The sequence below is a fragment of the Lithobates pipiens genome, unplaced genomic scaffold (genome assembly GCF_037356315.1).
Source record: "Lithobates pipiens isolate NorthernLeopardFrog02 unplaced genomic scaffold, aLitPip1_a1.2 Scaffold_13, whole genome shotgun sequence".
Classification (NCBI taxonomy): domain Eukaryota; kingdom Metazoa; phylum Chordata; class Amphibia; order Anura; family Ranidae; genus Lithobates; species Lithobates pipiens.
The window spans coordinates 348,090,747-348,109,832 of record NW_027507718.1 but is presented as its reverse complement, the minus strand read 5'-3'; the positions used below and the strand labels follow the sequence as shown (position 1 = coordinate 348,109,832).

Sequence of the window (19,086 nt, the reverse complement as noted above, 5' to 3'; positions counted from 1 at the left end):
ACACAGAAAAGAAGCATGGAGTACTGATTGCTGTCAAAAACTCTATAGACTTTCAACTCCTGGATCTTACTACTGACCCCGAAGGAAGATATCTGCTCTTGACATCTATGCTTGACTCTGCCTTGTTCACCCTGGTTTGTCTCTATGCCCCAAACCCCATCAAATCTCATTCCTAGACAAACTACTGAGGAAAGTCCAGGAAAGTCAAGAAGAGCTCTCTAATCCTCTGTGGGGTCTTTAACATAGCTCCTAACTACCACCTTGACACATCTAACGGAAGCTTAAGACACACTCCGCCAATGTTTAGCTTTATATAATCGAACAACCTTTACGACATGTGGAGATGTCATCATACAATAGAGAAGGATTTCTCATTCCACTTCATGGCACACAACTCATACACATGGATCTACTACTTTCTGACAGAAAAGTGGAATCTCCAACGAATATCAAATTCAACCATAGAACAAACAACAACACATTAACTCGCTCCCAAATAACAAATCACTGGGCCCTGACAGCCTCCCCCAGGAATACTATAAACAATCCAGAGATACCCTATCCCCCTTTCTTTGCGACCTCTTCAAGCTGCCTCCTCCTCTTTATTTCCTGAGGAAATGTTGAAGGCTCTAATAGTAGCCCTCCCCAAACCTGGAAAATAACCAGCAATGCGACAGAACTTTAGACAGATTTCGCTGCTTAAAACTATACACCAAAATTCTAGCAACCAGATTAATGTCCATTATTCCTTCCCTCATATACCAAGACCAGAAGGGTTCGTCAAGGAACATCAGTCTTCTGACACCACCAGGCATCTAATTAATATAACACATTTGGTCAAATTTTCTGGAACGCCTTCTCTGCTCCTCTCCTTCGATGCAGAGAAGGCGTTTGACAGAGTTCATTGGGGATATCTCCAGGCTGTTCTCTCAAGTTTGATTTCACAGTCATCATGGCCCTTTACCCTGTCCCCTCAGCAAACGTCTACGTAGCAGAAATGCTATCTTCTCCATTCAGGATAACAAACGGTACACAACAAGGCTGCCCTCTTTCCCCACTTATCTTTGGCTTAGCCATGGAACCCCTGGCAGGACACATCAGAACTTCCATCCAGATCACGGGATTACACATGCAGGACAAGATACACAAAAATAGCCTCTTCGGCAATGACATTATCCTTATGGTGACAAATCCCCAATCCTCCCTAGCTTCAGTCCAAGCTCTCTTAAATAAATTTAGTGAAGTATCCTAATATAAAGTAAACTCCTCAAAATCCCATATACTTAACCTAGGTATAGATAGTGTCACAAAAAACCTTCTAGCCCTTCAATTCCCTTTCCAGAGGTCATAGTCAGGCCTAACATACTTAGGCATCACATTGACTAAAAACCCAGACAATCTATTTAAAGCTAACTTCATACTGAAGTACACAGAAGTACACTGACTCCCTTGCACAAATCGCTAAACACAAATTCTCTTGGGCAGGCAGGTTAGCGACTTATAAGATGACTACTTTCCCTCAACTCCTATGCATGTTCTGCTCTCTTCCCATCTCTATCCCCCACTCCTACCTAAATTCTCTACAATCCCTATTAGGCAAATTTATCTGGCAAGGCAAAATACCCAGAGTCACCCGGACTTGGCTAATTAAACACAGATCAGTGGGTGGGTCAGGTCTAGTAGACATCTCAGACTACTATTACTCTTCCCTCCTCACCCAACTCAAAGAATGGTTTCTTCCGGCAGCCCAATCCCTTCGGTGTAAACTAGAATGCCAAGCCATCCCTAACAGGAACTTAAAACTTTGGCTATACAGCCTCCCTCTAAAATCTCTGCTCTCCAAATACCTCCCTCCTACAGTCATAGCTTCCAACAAGACCTGAAGAAAATTTACCTCCATGCCTTGGCACAATACACCTAAAATCCCTATGCAACTCCCCTTATCTATCATCCCCAACTTAAATCTCACCACCTGGCCTAAAGACACTCCAGGCTTACTCAACGACATCATGATATGTAATCATATTAAACCGTTCACACAACTACAAACAGACCTAAATCTGCCCAATTCATCTCACTACCAGTACCTCCAAATAGCTCATTGTATACACCACAATCCCCATCTTCTAACCCCCATCGTCAATATAGCTTTAACATACTACTCTCCAGGAACTAAAGCTACAAAAGGAATCTCATTAATCTACAGTTTGCTATAGGAAAAAATGCTCTTTCAACTATCCAACCCATTTTGCCTATGGGAACAAGATTTAACACAAAGCTACAATACCGACCAATAAAAACTAGTCCTACGCTCTAAATACAAAGCCACTAACTGTAGTGCCCTCTGGGAGTTAACTCAAAACATAACCCAATGCAAATATTTAACTCCCCTGAAAATTGCCAACTTGGACCACAACGCATCCCCCAAAATGCTGGAGAAACTGTAGAGAACTGGTTCACTTCTACGTATTATGTGGGAATGCCCAATACTAACAGCCTACTGGTGGGAATTTTACTCTATCCCAGGTCACGGGAATAACCTTTACTCCTTCACTTGACCTAGCTCTTCTGAAACTAACAATTGATAACACCCCATACAACTTCCACAAAACAGTAACCCACATCTTACTAGCAGCCAGACACAACATCACAAAAACATGGAAAAATCCTTCTAACCCCCCCCCATCTCAAATTCAATTAAACAGGTACAAGATCACTATATCTTTGAAAGCACCTTAGCGGCGGACAGCCATGCTTACCTTAAACTAATTCAGACATGGAAACCCTGGGTGACTTGGCATGTATCCCATATTAAATGATGATCACTATATATCTATTGCAAAGCTCAGTCCCACTCCCCCCCCCCCCCCCCCTCTTTGTTAGGCTCTCCTATGCAGCCCATGGACATGGTATTATTCCTCTACTGTTACGAAGTTGTGTTTATATCCTAGACTTCTGCATTTCAAACCAGTGTATCCTATGAGCCTATCTTTTACAATGTATCCTATGAGCCTATCTTTTATGTTTTTCCTGTTGATTTTGTTTACTTTGTTATATTTTTATGTAACAGTAAAATCAATAAAAATATTGCAATTAAAAAACACCAAAATTATCATTTCGATTAAATATATTTTTAATTGGAATGTGGACTGTATAAAACAGCAAACTCATGCCACAATCAAAAGAAAGTATTTTCATATACAGCTGAATGGTAAGAGCAAATCAAATAGTGAACTGATGCAAAAGTGCTGCATGCTTAGATACACTTATGCCCCGTACACACGAGTGGAAATTCCACCAGCAAAAGTCTGATGCAAGCTTTTGGTCTGAAAATGCGACCGTGTGTATGCTCCATCAGACTTTTGCTAGCGAAATTCCAGCCAGCAAAAGATTGAGAGCATGTTCTCAATTTTTCGGACGGAAAAAGTTCTGATCGGAAATTCCAATCGTCTGTACCAATTCCGATGTGCAAAATTCCTACGCATGCTCGGAAACAATTCGGCGCATTCTCTGGAGCATTGAACTTAATTTTCTCGGCTCATCGTAATGTTGTACATCACTGCGTTCTTGACGGTTGAAAGTTCAGCGAACTTTTGTATGACCATGTGTATGCAAGCCAAGCTTGAGCAGAATTCCGTCATAAAAACCATCCAAGCTAGTGTGTACGTGGCATAATACCAAAATGTAGAACTTTGGTTTGAAGTGCCTTTAGGTGGAATTAAAGTCCACTTTGAGGTTGTACCTACAGGTACCTATAATAAGGCTTACTTGTAAGTACAGTGAATATCTCCTAAACTTGCACTGTTTAGGAGATATTCACCCTGCATGCAGCCGGTAATGTCACCAGCGCATGCACTCTGAAAGGAAGGCATACAATGCCGGACCTTCAGAGCTCCATGCCGGAGTCAAGGGCTCCCGCATTCACGCGTGTGTGGGAGTGACGTCATTGCAGCCCCAGCCACTCATACAGCCGAAGCCAGCAAACACCGAAGGAAGACAGAGTGAAGATGGCATCGTTGGGGAGCCATGACAGTGTTGTGCTGGAGGGCTCTGCGTACAGGTAAGTCTGTCATAATATGCTAGTATGCAGTGCATACTTGTACATTATGACTTAAACCTGCAGTGGGGCCCATTACTTTTTTTCTGGCCGTTTACTACAGCTTTAAGGGCCAATTTGAACCTTTATCGCACTGAAACGTGGTCCACGCACCTAAGCGATTCCTGTGTGAACTCATGCAGAGCGATTTTGCAGCCCATTCATTTGAATGGGCTGCAAATTGCCCTGAAATTCAGTAAAAAGTATTGCATGCACTGCTTTTTAAAAACACCCCATACCAAATTGCATAGCAGTGCAGTACCATGCGATTTGGTGTCCACAAATGCACTGCTTTTGCAATCTGCTTTTGGGATGCTGTTAACAATGTATTGGCACCTGCAGAAGATGTGTTGTTGAGCATGGTGTGGGAAACACCCAAGGAACACACTGTGTTCTGTGTGAACCAGCCCTAGAGTGGAACTTTAGTCTGTAATTTAACTTCCCCCTTATTAACCACTTAAAGAGGGATTCCACCTAAAAAAAAAAATCTTTGACAGGTATCTTCACCCCCCTCCCCCCTGTAAGGTGCCAATTGTGACACCGGAGGGGGGGAGGGTTCCGATCAGCGGAAGTTCCACTTTAGGGTGGAACCCTGCTTTAAGCCCCGGACCAATCTGCAGCCAAAGGACCAGGCCCCTTTTTGCGATTCGGCACTGCGTCGCTTTAACTGACAATTGCGCGGTCGTGCGACGTGGCTCCCAAACAAAATTGGCGCCCTTTTTTTTCCACAAATAGAGCTTTCTTTTGGTGGTATTTGATCAGCTCTGCATTTTTATTTTTTTTTGTGCTACAAAAATAGAGCAACTATTTTGAAACAAATGCAATATTTTTTACTTTTTGCTGTAATAAATATCCCCCAAAAAATATATAAAAAAACATTTTTTTCCTCAGTTTAGGCCGATGCGTATTCTTCTACATATATTTGGTAAAAAAAATCTCAATTAGCTATTATTGATTGGTTTGTGCAAAAGTTATAGCGTTTACAAAATAGCATTTTTATTCATTTTTTTTTCACTAGTAATGGTGGTGATCAGGGATTTTTATTGTGACTGCGACATTATGGCGGACACATCAGACATTTTCGGGACCATTGTCATTTATACAGCAATCAGTGCTATACAAATGCACTGATTGCTGTGTAAATGACACTGGCAGTGAAGGAGTTAACCACTAGGAGGCGGGGAGGGGTTATGTGTGACGTGATGTGTTTTTTTTATTGTAGGGGGTGTGGCCTGCCTTGTGACCTCACAGATCGTTCTTCCCTATAAAAGGGAAGAGACGATCGTGACAGCCACACAGGGAAGCACAGGGAGAGGTTTGTTTACACAGACCTCTCCTCGTTCTCCTCAGCTCTGCGACCCAATCGCAGGACACCAGCGGCAATTGGGTCCGCTGGTCCCGCGGGCCATGGTCACGGAGCACAGGACCGGGTTGGGAGACAGAAATTACACTTAATGCTCTTAACTGAGACAACTACACACGAGGGATATGGTTTGTTCATACTTCATGTCTGAGGTTTACAACCACATTAACTGTATTGATCAATGCATATTGTCTAGGTTGTTCTCTCCCATTACTGTTCATTTCACCTTATAGACAAAAGGATTTTTTCGTGAGTCTGTCAAGATGTCAAATCTGGTGTAAACATCGTTCAGGAGATTCACAATCTTCATGGCTCCTTCACCAGAAGCATGTTTGCTGCAGAACGCATTGAATCCCACAATGCCACTGAAAAGGATTGTGACGTTGTCATATCTTTTGGCTGGAACTGGCCTTTTATGTCTGAGTTCATTAGCGACAGATGGGGGAAGAACAGAGTACAGCAATCTATAAAAGGACAAAAACATGTCTCAGAAACAAATCTTTTCCATTCATTCATTTGTTCATTTATTTGAATTATAAATGAATCATATTGTATATATATATATATATATATATATATATATATATATATATATATATACACACAGTATCTCCAAAATGTGGGATATATCTATATCTTTTCATGCGATAACACTAAAGAAATGACACTTTGCTACGATGTAAAGTAGTGAGTGTACAGCTTGTATAACAGTGTAAACTTGTTGTCCACTCAAAATAACTCAACACACAGCCATTAATGTCTTAACTGCTGGCAACAAAAGTGAGTACACCCCTAAGTGAAAATGTCCAAATTGGGCCCAATTAGCCATTTTCCCTCAGGTGTGAATGGGGAGCAGGTGTGTTAAATTTGGTGTTATTGCTCTCACTCTCTCATATTGGTCACTGGAAGCTCAACATGGCACCTCATGGCAATGAACTCTCTGAGGATCTGAAAAAAAAGTATAGTTGCTCTACATAAAGGTGGCTTAGGATATAAGAACATTGCCAAGACCCTGAAACTGAGATGCAGCATGGTGGCCAAGACTATACAGCGGTTTAACAGGACAGGTTCCACTCAGAACAGGCCTCACCATGGTCAACCAAATAAGTTGAGTGCACGTGCTCAGCATCTTATCCAGAGGTTGTCTTTGGGAAATAGACGTATGAGTGCTGCCAGCATTGCTGCAGAGGTTGAAGCGGGAGGTTGATGCACACTGCATCAAATTGATCTGCATGGCTGTTGTCCCAGAAGGAAGCCTCTTCTAAAGATGATGCACAAGAAAGCCTGCAAACAGTTTGCTGAAGACAAGTAGAGTAAGGACATGGATTACTGGAGCCATGTATTTTGGTCTGATGAGACCAAGATAAACTTGGTTCAGATGCTGTCAAGCATGTGTGGTGGCAACCAGGTTAGTGCAAAGACAAGTGTGTCTTGCTTACAGTCAAGCATGGTGGTGGGAGTGTCATGGTCTGGGGTTGCATGAGTGCTGCCGGCACTGGAGAGCTACAGTTCATTGAGGGAACCATGAATGCCAACATGTACTGTGACATACCCAAGCAGAGCATGATCCCCTCCCTTTAGAGACTGGGCCACAGGGCAGTAGTCCAATATGATAATGACCCCAAACACACTTCCAAGACAACCACTGCCTTGCTAAAGAAACTGAGGGTAAAGGTGATGGACTGGCCAAGCATGTCTCCAGACCAAAACCCTATTGAGCATCTGTGGGGAATGCTCAAATGGAAGATGGAGGTACGCAGGGTCTCTAACATCCACCAGCTCCATGATGTCGTCATGGAGGAGTGGAAGAGGACTCCAGTGGCAACCTGTGAAGCTCTGGTGAACTCAATGCCCAAGAGGGTTAAGGCAATTCTGGAAAATAATGGTGGCCACACAAAATAGTAACACTTTGGGCTCAATTTGGACATTTTCACTTAGGGGTGTACTCACTTTTGTTGCCAGTGGTTAAGACATTAATGGCCGTGTGTTGAGTTATTTTGAGGGCACAACAAATTGACACTGTTATACAAGCTGCACACTCACTACTTTACATTGTAGCAAAGTGTAATTTGTTCAGTGTTGTCACATAAAAAGATATAATAAAATATTTACGAAAATGTGAGGGGTGTACTCACTTTTGTGAGATACTGTGTATATATTTTACACTGTATTCTATTTACATTTTATTTCTTTAGTAATAAAAGTTTGTATTTAAAGAATTTAAATGAAAGGTCTAAAGGTCTCTACTGGGAAACTGGAATTCAGGCAATTATCAGAAGGGCTGACCCGTCTGTATTTCAATTAGGACTGTTGTCAGATTCTGTTATTAAATAAGCCTTCATTGCTCGTCTTCCTCACTGTTTGAATTGTGTGATTGTATATTTGTACAAAGGACTTTTGTATTTAGTGATTGGCACTGGTGTTATTTCACATTTAAATTAGACAGTATGTGTGTGTGATGGGGGGGGGGGGGTGTAACTCATTGCAGAGGTATACGGAGGAATCATACTACATACAAGCTAATGTTGGAATAATTGAATAAACCTTCACATTAATTGGCACAGACCAAGGGCAGACTGACCAGTCAGTCGATTTGGCCGTGGTCCGAGGGCCCGATCGCGGAAGGGGGCCCGCCCTTTAAAAAAAATATATTATTTTACCATGCAAATGAGCAGATCGTCAGAGGTCAAGGAAAATTTTTAGAACTGTGTCTCCTCTGATCTCTGTCAACCGCTGGGGGCTGGATCTCCTCCGCCACATCTCCTCTAATCAGGGGCTTCTCCTGTAGCCACGCTTCCCTCACTCCGTTGTGTTTCCCTAAGTTGTGAACTTGGTGCTTCTCTCCCTCTATCCAGATAGGAGATCGCCAGCATAGAGCACAGGGGGGCCTGGGGTTCATTCCTCTTCATTTCATATTGCCTCTGCCATCCAGTCTCATGTATGTGGAGATGTTGTGATGGACGTTCAGCACTTATGTTGCTGCTCTCACTTTACACATTATGTAGATTATTAGACACAAACAGCCAGGCACAGAAATCATCATATCTAATTCACATTCCTCTCCTCTGACCCTGTCATCACTGCCTTCATCCAAGTTAGAGAGCCCAGGCTGATCTGATGTTTGCACACTATGTGACCCCTGAGAGGGACACAAGCTGTCCAGCCATTCAGATTCTCTCCATTATATTGGGGTGATCTGAGGAGTGGCTAATTGGTCAGTATGACAACACAGACAGTTCTGTAGAAGATGAACAGAAGCGAGTTCAGAGAGACCGGGACTATGACATTGCCAATGCATGCCGTACAGTGCCATCACATGCCATGCTGTACCATCGCATGCTGTACAGTGCCATCACATGCTGTACTGTGCCATTGTAAAGTGCCACTCTACGGCATGCGATGGCTCTGTACAACATGCGATGGCTCTGTACGACATGTGATGGTACTGTACGGCATGCAATGGCACTGTACGGCATGTGATGGCTCTGTATGGCATGCGATGGCTCTGTACAATGGTACTGTACATCATGCGATGGCCCTGTATGATGGAACTGTATGGAATGCACTGACTCCATACAATGGCACTGAGTCATGGCACAAGGAGGAAAATGAAGGTGAATGAAGGTGTCCACTGTACACTCTGTTAGAAAGAGATCCCCTCCAGGTCCCAATAAAGTTGCCCGCTTCACTTCCTGTATTTTGTTTATTGTTGAATGTATCTCTGTGTTTATCTCTATATTTGACTGCATGTATACACTTTTATTCTGTTTTTCAATTAGATTGGGTTAAAAAGTTATAAAAAATATATAAAAAAATTTTTTCCTCAGTTTAGGCATAATGTATTCTTCTACATATTTTTGGTTAAAAAAATTACAACAAGCGTATATTGATTGCTTTACGTAAAAGTTACAGCGTCTACAAAATAGGGGATAGTTTTATGGCATTTTTAGTATTAATTTTTTTATTAGTAATGGCAGTGATCTGAGATTTTTATTGGGACTGCGACATTATGACGGACACATCGGACACTTTTGACACTATTTTGGGACCATTGTCATTTATACAGCGATCAGTGCTATAAAAATGCACTGATTACTGTGTAAATTACACTTTCAGGGAAGGGGTTAACCACTAGGGGGGCGATGAAGGCGCTAAGTGTGTCCTAGGGAGTGATTCTAACTGTGGGGGTGGGGGTGGGCTTCAACTCATATGACATCGATCACTGCTCTCAATGACAGGGAGCAGTGATCTCTATCATGACACAAGGCAAAACGGGGAAATACGTTGCTTACATAGGCACATCCCCATTCTGTGGCTCCGTGACACGATCGTCGGGAGGCCGCGGGTGCGGTCACGCTGTATGCGGTGGGTGTGCGCATGCCTGCTAGCCCTGCCTCTTAAAGGGGATGTACAGGTACACCCATTTGCACACCGCTGCCATTGTGCTGATGTATATCGGCGTGTAGCATCATATAAAGTACTTCTGATTAACCCCAAGTAAAGTTGAGCCTTTCTAGTAGGTCTTTCCTGACATTTTCTTAGTCGCATCCTACAGCAAAAGCCATGGTCTGCAGAGAGCTTCCAAAGCATCAGAGGGATCTCATTGTTAAAAGGCACCAGTCAGGACAAGGGTACAAAATAATTTCCAAGGCATTAGATATACCACGGAACACAGTGAAGACAGTCCTCACTTAGTGAAGAAAATATTGAACAACAGTGACATTACCCCAAACTGCACTTCCCTTCAAAATTGACCAAAAGACGAGAAGAAAACTGGTCAGGGAGGCTGCCAAGAGGCCTACAGCAACATCAAAGGAGCTACAGAAATATCTGGCAAGTACTGGCTGTGTGGTACATGTGACAACAATCTCTCATATTCTTCATATGTCTGGGCTATGGGGTAGAGTTACAAGACGGAAGCCTTTTCTTATGAAGAAAAACATCCAAGCCAGGCTAAATCTTGCAAAAACACATCTGAAGTCTCCCAAAAGCATGTGGGAAAATGTGTTATGGTCTGATGAAACCAAGGTTGAACTTTTTGGCCATAGTTCCAAAAGATGTGTTTAATGCAAAAACAACACTGCACATCACCAAAAGAACACCATACCCACAGTGAAACACGGTGGTGGCAGTATCATGCTTTGGGGCTGTTTTTCTTCAGCTGGAACAGGGGCCTTAGTCAAGGTAGAGGGAATTATGAACAGTTCCAAATACCAGTCAATATTGGTACAAAACCTTTAGGCTTCTGCTAGAAAGCTGAACATGAAGAGGAATGTCATGTTTCAGCATGACAACGACCCAAAGCATACATCCAAATTAACAAAACAATGGCTTCACCAGAAGAAGATTAAAGTTTTGGAATGGCCCAGCCAGAGCCTAGATCTAAATCTGATTGAAAATCTGTGGGGTAATCTGAAGAGGGCTGTGCACAGGAGTTGCCCTCACAATCTGACAGATTTGGAGTGTTTTTTCAAAGAAGAGTGGGAAAATATTGCCAAGTCAAGATGTGCCATTCTGATAGACTCATATCCATACCCAAGACTGAGTGCTATTATAAAATCAAAAGGTGCTTCAACAAAGTATTAGTGTAAGGGTGTGCACACTTATGCAACCATATTATTATTTTATTTTACTTCCCTCCACCTAAAAGATTTCAGTTTGTTGTTCAACTGAGTTGCACAGTTTATAGGTCACATTAAAGGTGGAAAAAGTTCTGAAATTGTTTATCTTTGTCTCATTTTTTTACATCACAGAAACCTGACATTTTAGCAGGGGTATGTCGACTTTTTATATTCACTGTACTGTATACTGTGTATATATATATATATATATATATATATATATATATATATATATATATATATATATATATATAAAACATAACACTGTATTGTATTTGCTTTTATTCATTTGTACAAAATGTAGGGGCGGGGCCAAGGGTCCAAGGGTGGGACATGGGCAAGGCATGGGTGGATCCTTTGCTTTATTTGGTCTAGGGGCCCTGATTGTTGTCAGTCCACCCCTGGCACAGACTAATTTTCTGCACAATATCAATGAACATATGGGGATTTTGACTATACTAATATTAGTGGAGATGCATGTGCACTCAGAAAGTCCAGTATGAAATGGCCAGAAGGAGGTTGTTGGTACTACATAACCATAAAATGGTGAAACGTTTCTCACGTATCAGTCTTTTTCTTCTCATCTTCTAAAGCTCTTAAGGTGTGCTGCAGCCGATCAGTCAAAATTTCAAGTTCTTGAGTCAGTTTATATTCCTCCCTGAACTGCTCCCCAAGCAGTACCAAGTCACGGGTGGCATCATGGAGAGGTATGTCACTGAGATATAGACCTCTTCTGGTCAAGTCATCTAAGTTCATTACACTGTAAATAATGAATGCATTAATGATTAACTTAATTTCAGAAAAAAAAATCCTGGCTCTGTATTAAATATATACGTTAAAATATAAAAACATACTTTTTAGAAAAAATCTTGTCAATACATTTAGAAACAAAAAAAAAGCACAGTTTGCTTATATTTTCTACATTTCACTGCTGACTCACAAGCACGTGCAAGTGAAATCAAGCATTTCCTAATTAAGTGATCTGCATGCTTATCAAAATTTATTGGCCATCTTTTGCTTCAATGTGGTGGAATCTTACATTATTACACGGTGGATGTTTGTTGGTGTGTTTAACCAAAAAGAATACTAGAAAATACTTTTTTGGGACTTTATCACATTTATTTTTGTTCAAGTTAATTTTATATGTGACTATGTATATTATTCAATTTTCATAGTTCTTACAGTGCCTTGCGAAAGTATTCGGCCCCCTTGAACTTTTCAACCTTTTGCCACATTTCAGGCTTCAAACATAAAGATATAACATTTTTATTTTTTGTGAAGAATCACCAACAAGTGGGACACAATTTTGAAGTGGAACGAAATCTATTGGATTTTTGAAACTTTTTTAACTAATAAAAAAATGAAAAGTGGGGCGTGCAAAATTATTCGGCCCCCTTGCGTTAATACTTTGTAGAGCCACCTTTTGCTGCGATTACAGCTGCAAGTCGCTTGGGGTATGTCTCTATCAGTTTTGCACATCGAGAGACTGAAATTCTTGCCCATTCTTCCTTGCAAAACAGCTCGAGCTCAGTGAGGTTGGATGGAGAGCGTTTGTGAACAGCAGTTTTCAGCTCTTTCCACAGATTCTCGATTGGATTCAGGTCTGGACTTTGACTTGGCCATTCTAACACCTGGATACGTTTATTTGTGAACCATTCCTTTGTAGATTTCGCTGTATGTTTGGGATCATTGTCTTGTTGGAAGATAAATCTCTGTCCCAGTTTCAGGTCTTTTGCAGACTCCAACAGGTTTTCATCCAGAATGGTCCTGTATTTGGCTGCATCCATCTTCCCCTCAATTTTAACCATCTTCCCTGTCCCTGCTGAAGAAAAGCAGGCCCAAACCATGATGCTGCCACCACCATGTTTGACAGTGGGGATGGTGTATTGAGGGTGATGAGCTGTGTTCCTTTTACGCCAAAACATATCGTTTTGCATTGTGGGCAAAAAGTTCGATTTTGGTTTCATCTGACCAGAGCACCTTCTTCCACATGTTTGGTGTGTCTCCCAGGTGGCTTGTGGCAAACTTTAGACAAGACTTTTTATGGATATCTTTGAGAAATGGCTTTCTTCTTGCCACTCTTCCATAAAGGCCAGATTTGTGCAGTGTACGACTGATTGTTGTCCTATGGACAGACTCTCCCACCTCAGCTGTAGTTCTCTGGAGTTCATCCAGAGTGATCATGGGCCTCTTGGCTGCATCTCTGATCAGTCTTCTCCTTGTCTGAGCTGAAAGTTTAGAGGGACGGCCAGGTCTTGGTAGATTTGCAGTGGTCTGATACTCCTTCCATTTCAAAATGATCGCTTGCACAGTGCTCCTTGGGATGTTTAAAGCTTGGGAAATCTTTTTGTATGCAAATCCGGCTTTAAACTTCTCCACAACAGTATTACGGACCTGCCTGTGTTCCTTGGTCTTCATGATGCTCTCTGCGCTTTCAACAGAACCCTGAGACTATCACAGAGCAGGTGCATTTATACAGAGACTTGATTACACACAGGTGGATTCTATTTATCACCATCAGTCATTTAGGACAACATTGGATCATTCAGAGATCCTCGCTGAACTTCTGGAGTGAGTTTGCTGCACTGAAAGTAAAGGGGCCGAATAATTTTGCACGCACCACTTTTCAGTTTTTTATTTGCTAAAAAAATTTAAATTATCCAATAGATTTCGTTCCACTTCACAATTGTGTCCCACTTGTTGGTGATTCTTCATAAAAAATTAAAATTTTATATCTTTATGTTTGAAGCCTGAAATGTGGCAAAAGGTTGAAAAGTTCAAGGGGGCCGAATACTTTCGCAAGGCACTGTAAATTATATTAATTTCACTATTCACAATGTGGTGCGTGGAAAAAATGGCAATTTTATCATCTTAGAAGCTGTCATTTCTAAATGGTACTCCCATTTCCTAGCAAGCTATCGTGTTTAAAAATGATCCCACAGACTCATCTTACCTTGTAAGGAGGCCTCAGTTATGGCTTACAGGAGTTGTAAAGGGCAGAAGGTTTTCCATCTTAATGCACTCTATGCATTAAGATAAAAAAAAAACTTCTGTGTGTGGCAGCCTCCCCAGCACTCCCCTAATCACTTACCTGAGCTCTGTCTCTCTGCAGCGGTGTCCACAAGTGTTTTAGCTGTCTCAGACACTCCTCCTGATTGGCTGAGACAAAGCAGCGGCGCCACTGGCTCCCATGGCTGTCAATGAAAATCAGTCAGCCAATCAGGGGAGAGAGGGGGTGGGTTGGGTTTCCATGTCTGAATGGATACACAGAACTCTGACTCAACTCAAGTACCCCCTGTAGCAAGCTGCTCGCTTAGGGGGCACTCACCAGAGGGAGGGGCTAAGAGAGCTGAAGAAGGACCAGAGAAGAGGAGGATCCGGGTTGTTTGTTACAAAAAAAAAAAAAGCCTTTGCAATAACTTTAATTTATATTCAGAGTGCTTAGAATTCTCCAAAACCCCATGGACTTTTAATATTTTACTGACCACGCAACTTTTTGGTTCATAACTGTCAACACCTCCCTTCACCTTCATTTTGGCTGTCAAGTGAAATGGGTGACCTCAATGGCCAGCTATGGACCAGGCAGCTGTGTATGTCAATACTTGTCTAATGGTGTGTTTTGTGGATCTTTAGGTACTATGAAAATAAACTAAGCTGACAAGCAGGTATCTGGATGTTCCTGGACCTGGGGCCACCTTATATGGTCACAAATATGCAGCGAGTGAAGTCAGAACTCCTGATCTAACTAACTGGTCTACTTAGTGACACTTTAAAAGCAAAAACTAGAGGATCACCATGTCAGCTAGAAAGGTAGACTTTTTGGAAGGTCAGTAACAATAGCCTGCATAAGCCTACATATGCCTCTTTTAATATACATCTGTTAACAAGAAGGAAATGCAAAAACTTATACCTGAATCATCAGAAATGCAAACAATATTTTTTGCCTAGCAATTTTTTATATTTATTGTCCTCACTAAAGTATAGCACTATTATAAGACTGGGCACCTACATTACATTCTCAAGAAACCTTTCCTGGGAAAATAATGTCTGTCATTACTGACACTTCTTTCTGAAAATGCTGCCCCTCCAATTAAAAATTTTACACCAATAGTTTATGAAGAAAAGGACTACTTACTTTACTGATACCTATTTGATATATATACTGTGTGTGTGTGTATATATATACCTGTATACATCCTATCTGTTGTGGGTGTTATAAATTTATTTAATATAAATTTGGAGTGTCTGAATCCCTAGTAAAATTAATGATTTATCATATATAATATAGCTGGAGCTTTTAATTTTTTTCTATAAAGCTGCTCTAAAGTTTGCTCAGAGATATTTGACAAACATGACAGCTTACCTTGGAGAGCAGAGGAAGAGAATGTTGTCAGCTTCAGGCAAGTAGATCATCTGTCCTTTCAGCCGAAGACAACTAATTTCATTGACAGTCAGTTCATCTTCTGTCTCTGACTTTTCCACATCAAGTAAACCTTCCTTAAATAAAATATTATGATATGCATTATATTAGAACACATAGTCACTTTTCTGCACATACTATACTTCATTTTAGGAATTTCCAGGTTATGGAAAGACAGCGGTGCACAGGCGCACTGAGCATGCGATATGCCGTTAGTGGCGGCTCCCGTATGCATGCGCGGGAGTGACGTCATCGCTGCTCCGGCCACTCACATCGCCGGAGCAGCGATACCCGGAAGAAGATGGACACTTCGTGCTACAGGGGACAGTGGTGACATCGCTGGCTCCTGTGTCAGGTAAGTGACACATAATGGACTTCTATGCGATGCATAGTAGCCCATTATGCTTTACCTTTGCAGGGAGACAAAGAGGAAGTAAACCCATCAGGGTTTACTTCCTCTTTAAGTAAAATGCAACAAGAGATACTATAGCAGTGATGGCGAACCTTGACACACCAGATGTTTTGGAACTACATTTCCCATGATGCTCAACTACATTGCACAGTGTACGAGCATCATGAGAAATGTAGTTCCAAAACATCTGGGGTGCCAAGGTTCGCCATCACTGTACTATAGTACCAGTATAACAACTCATTTATGCACACAAGTGACAACTTACAAGACAATGTAGTAATATCAGGCATATATATGTAGAAAAGTCATTCAGGGTCAGTTTCTGGGCATGGACCTTCACAGAACAGGATGAGCTTCCTTGGGAGGGATTGCAGCACCTGTAGCTGTAATGCATAGGAGACACCCCCAGGGGCAGCAGACTAAGTGTAGCAATAGGTGAATGTAAAAAGCAACTCACAAAAATAAAGGGTTAAAAGCCTTATAACATGTGGGAATTCTGCCTCAATCATCCAGATATAGGAGGGTTGAGTGAGGTTCAGCTGTCCCTGGAGCCCATGGATGTAGATGAGAACCCTGGAGAGCACTGGGAGACCACAAGATGACCAACAGTGGACAGCATGTGGCTCAGGAAGTGATGTCATGTGTGTGGGTATGGTTATGCATTTCAAGGCAGGGCTGCATTAATACTAAAGCTATTGGTTTGAGAAAGAGGCAACCCCACCTTGAAATGCAAAACCACACCCACATACATGACTTTACTTTCTGAGCCACGCGCTCTCCACTACCATATTGTGGTCTCCCAGTGCTCTTCGGGGCTCCTGTCCACAGCCATAGACGACACTTGTTATACGGCTCTTAAACTTTTACTTCTGTGATTTGCTATTTGCAAAGTTTGATTTTCATTCACCTACTGCACTCAGTCTGCTGCCCCCGGTTGTATCTCTCTTTGTATTACAGCTACAGGTGCCATAATCCCTCCCAAGGAAGCTCACCCTGTTCTGCGAAATCCATCCACAGAAACTGACCCTGAATGAGGCTTCTACATAATCTACGTATATGCCAATATCACTAAACTATCTTGTAAGTTGCCAATTGTCGTGTGCATAAATAAGTTGTTATACTGTACTTATACTATAGTATCTCTTGCTGCATTTTACTTAATATACAATAAATTCAAATTTAAAATCCCTCATAATGGCAACAGCAGATGTGAAGACCCAGTAACTTAAGCTCAAAGATCTAACCAATAGATCTCAATAGACAACTAAAACTGGCCCAAGAGACAACTGAAACTGGTGGTTTTAGTCTCTTACATTCTGCCTTTCAGTATCTACCAAAAAATAAATATTAATTTTGGGTGAACTGGTCCTTTAAAAATATATACAGGTAACCTTAGTTTAACGCCGCCAGTCTCTTTCCAAATTTAAGTCTATTGTCCTTATTCTCTTTCTCTGTTTATTTATAGGTACAACAAGCCTTGTATTTTCTGGAACCCTGCCCACATTTCTTTAATAACTTCAATGTTACTGTAGTCAAAAATGTACTATGAGCCTATGCTAATAAAAAACAAAGAAAAAAGAAGTTAAATATAGGAAGATGACATTGACATTGGAAGTATAATGAGCCTAAACAAACCATCTGTCTATACCCTGACAAACCATCTCTCTATGGATAAAAGGACCAATATAACAGTCGCAATCTAAGCAATTCAAATGAGTAAAATTATTTTACATCCTTTCCTTTAATATTAAAGGAAAGCCAGCAATGAATTGCACAGCCATCACAATAAAAGGAAGGGACACTTCATTAGGCTGGCTTGGCACTATGCAAAGTATAAACATTCAACTTCAGTCTTTACTTGGCATAATGAGTTGCTATGATCCTATGTATTACAAATAAAATCTCACTGTATATTTTAAAATTGTATTTTACATTTTTTTTTCTTCTGAGACATGAACCATGGATAAACATAGCCTTAAAAGGAAATATACTGAAAATATAGTGGAAACGGAATCGAGCTGGCTGTGTGTTAGAATTATGTATATGCAGAGCTTATTGGACACTTTTCTAAGTATGAACAAAAAAACATTAAGACTCAAGCAGACCTTGTAATACCTGTTTATTGTCATATAGATGTATTCAATAGTAAACATTAATATGCAAAATGTAGTAACCCTGAGCACCCAAATCAACAAGTCACTGTTCTGACTGCTCCAAACTCCTGAAAATGGAAATCTAGTTGGTTGCTACGGAGTGCATAGTATTATTACTCTTTCCATCACCTTACGTCTTTCTATGTAGAATCTGCATGCTCAGTGTAATTTTTTTGGATTTTGGATGCTATGGGGTTATATATGGTGCTTAGTACACAATCATGAATCTTATACAGTAGCTCCTTTATTAATTAAGCAGTTATTTGAATATTGTAGAATATTTTATTGTTTTTTTTATTATATAGTGACTGATTTGGATAATGTTACAGAAGTGCATTGTGTATTGAAAATATCACCTTTTATGCCGCGTACACAAGCTCAAACTATCCGGTGGACTTGGTCCGGCGGACCAGAGTTCGGTGGACAATCCGCCTGTGTGTGGGCTCCGGCTGACTTTTTTTCCCAAAAGTCCGGCGGACTTAGAAAGTAGTTTTGACTCAAAAATTGTCCGCCGGACAATCCGGCCGTATGTGTGCTAGTCCGGCGGACTTTTGAAATGAACGGACTTTTCCGCACACGGAGAAAAGTCTGTTCATTTTGGATGCGGCTCCAGGTATCCGGTAATAGCGCAGGAGGTCAATGTCACCTCCTTTGGCGGCGAGATTGACACGTCACTAGCCCCGTCACCTGGTATGGAATTAAAGGGGAAACCCTACACAGAAAAAACGGTGTGGGGGTCCCCCCAAGGTCCATATAAGACCCTTATCCGAGCACGCAACACGGCCGGTCAGGAAAGGGGGTGGGGACGAGCGAGCGCCCCCCCCTTGAGTTGTACCAGGCCGTGTGCCCTCAACATGGGGGGATGCTTTGGGGAGGGGCCTCTCCCCAACAACCCTGGCCGTTGGTTGTTGGGGTCTGCTTATCGGAATCTGGAAGCCCCCTTTAATAAGGGGGCCCCCAGATACCGGCCCCCACCCTATGTGAATGAGTATGGGGTACAATGTACCCCTACCCATTCACC

The 19,086-nt window shown here is 41.6% G+C and overlaps 1 protein-coding gene across 5 annotated transcripts in view; it reads right to left on the bottom strand.

Moving 5' to 3' along the window:
* GUCY1B1 (guanylate cyclase 1 soluble subunit beta 1) overlaps positions 1-19,086 on the bottom strand; it is a 101,371-nt gene that overhangs the window by 20,541 nt on the left and 61,744 nt on the right. For all 5 annotated transcript variants that reach the window (XM_077477093.1, XM_077477097.1, XM_077477094.1 and 2 more), the window contains 3 exons: positions 15,444-15,577; positions 11,643-11,840; positions 5,686-5,923 (listed from right to left, as the gene is read on the bottom strand). In XM_077477093.1, coding sequence (XP_077333219.1) covers positions 5,686-5,923; positions 11,643-11,840; positions 15,444-15,577 — 570 coding nt within the window. The remainder of the gene's footprint in view (positions 1-5,685; positions 5,924-11,642; positions 11,841-15,443; positions 15,578-19,086) is intronic.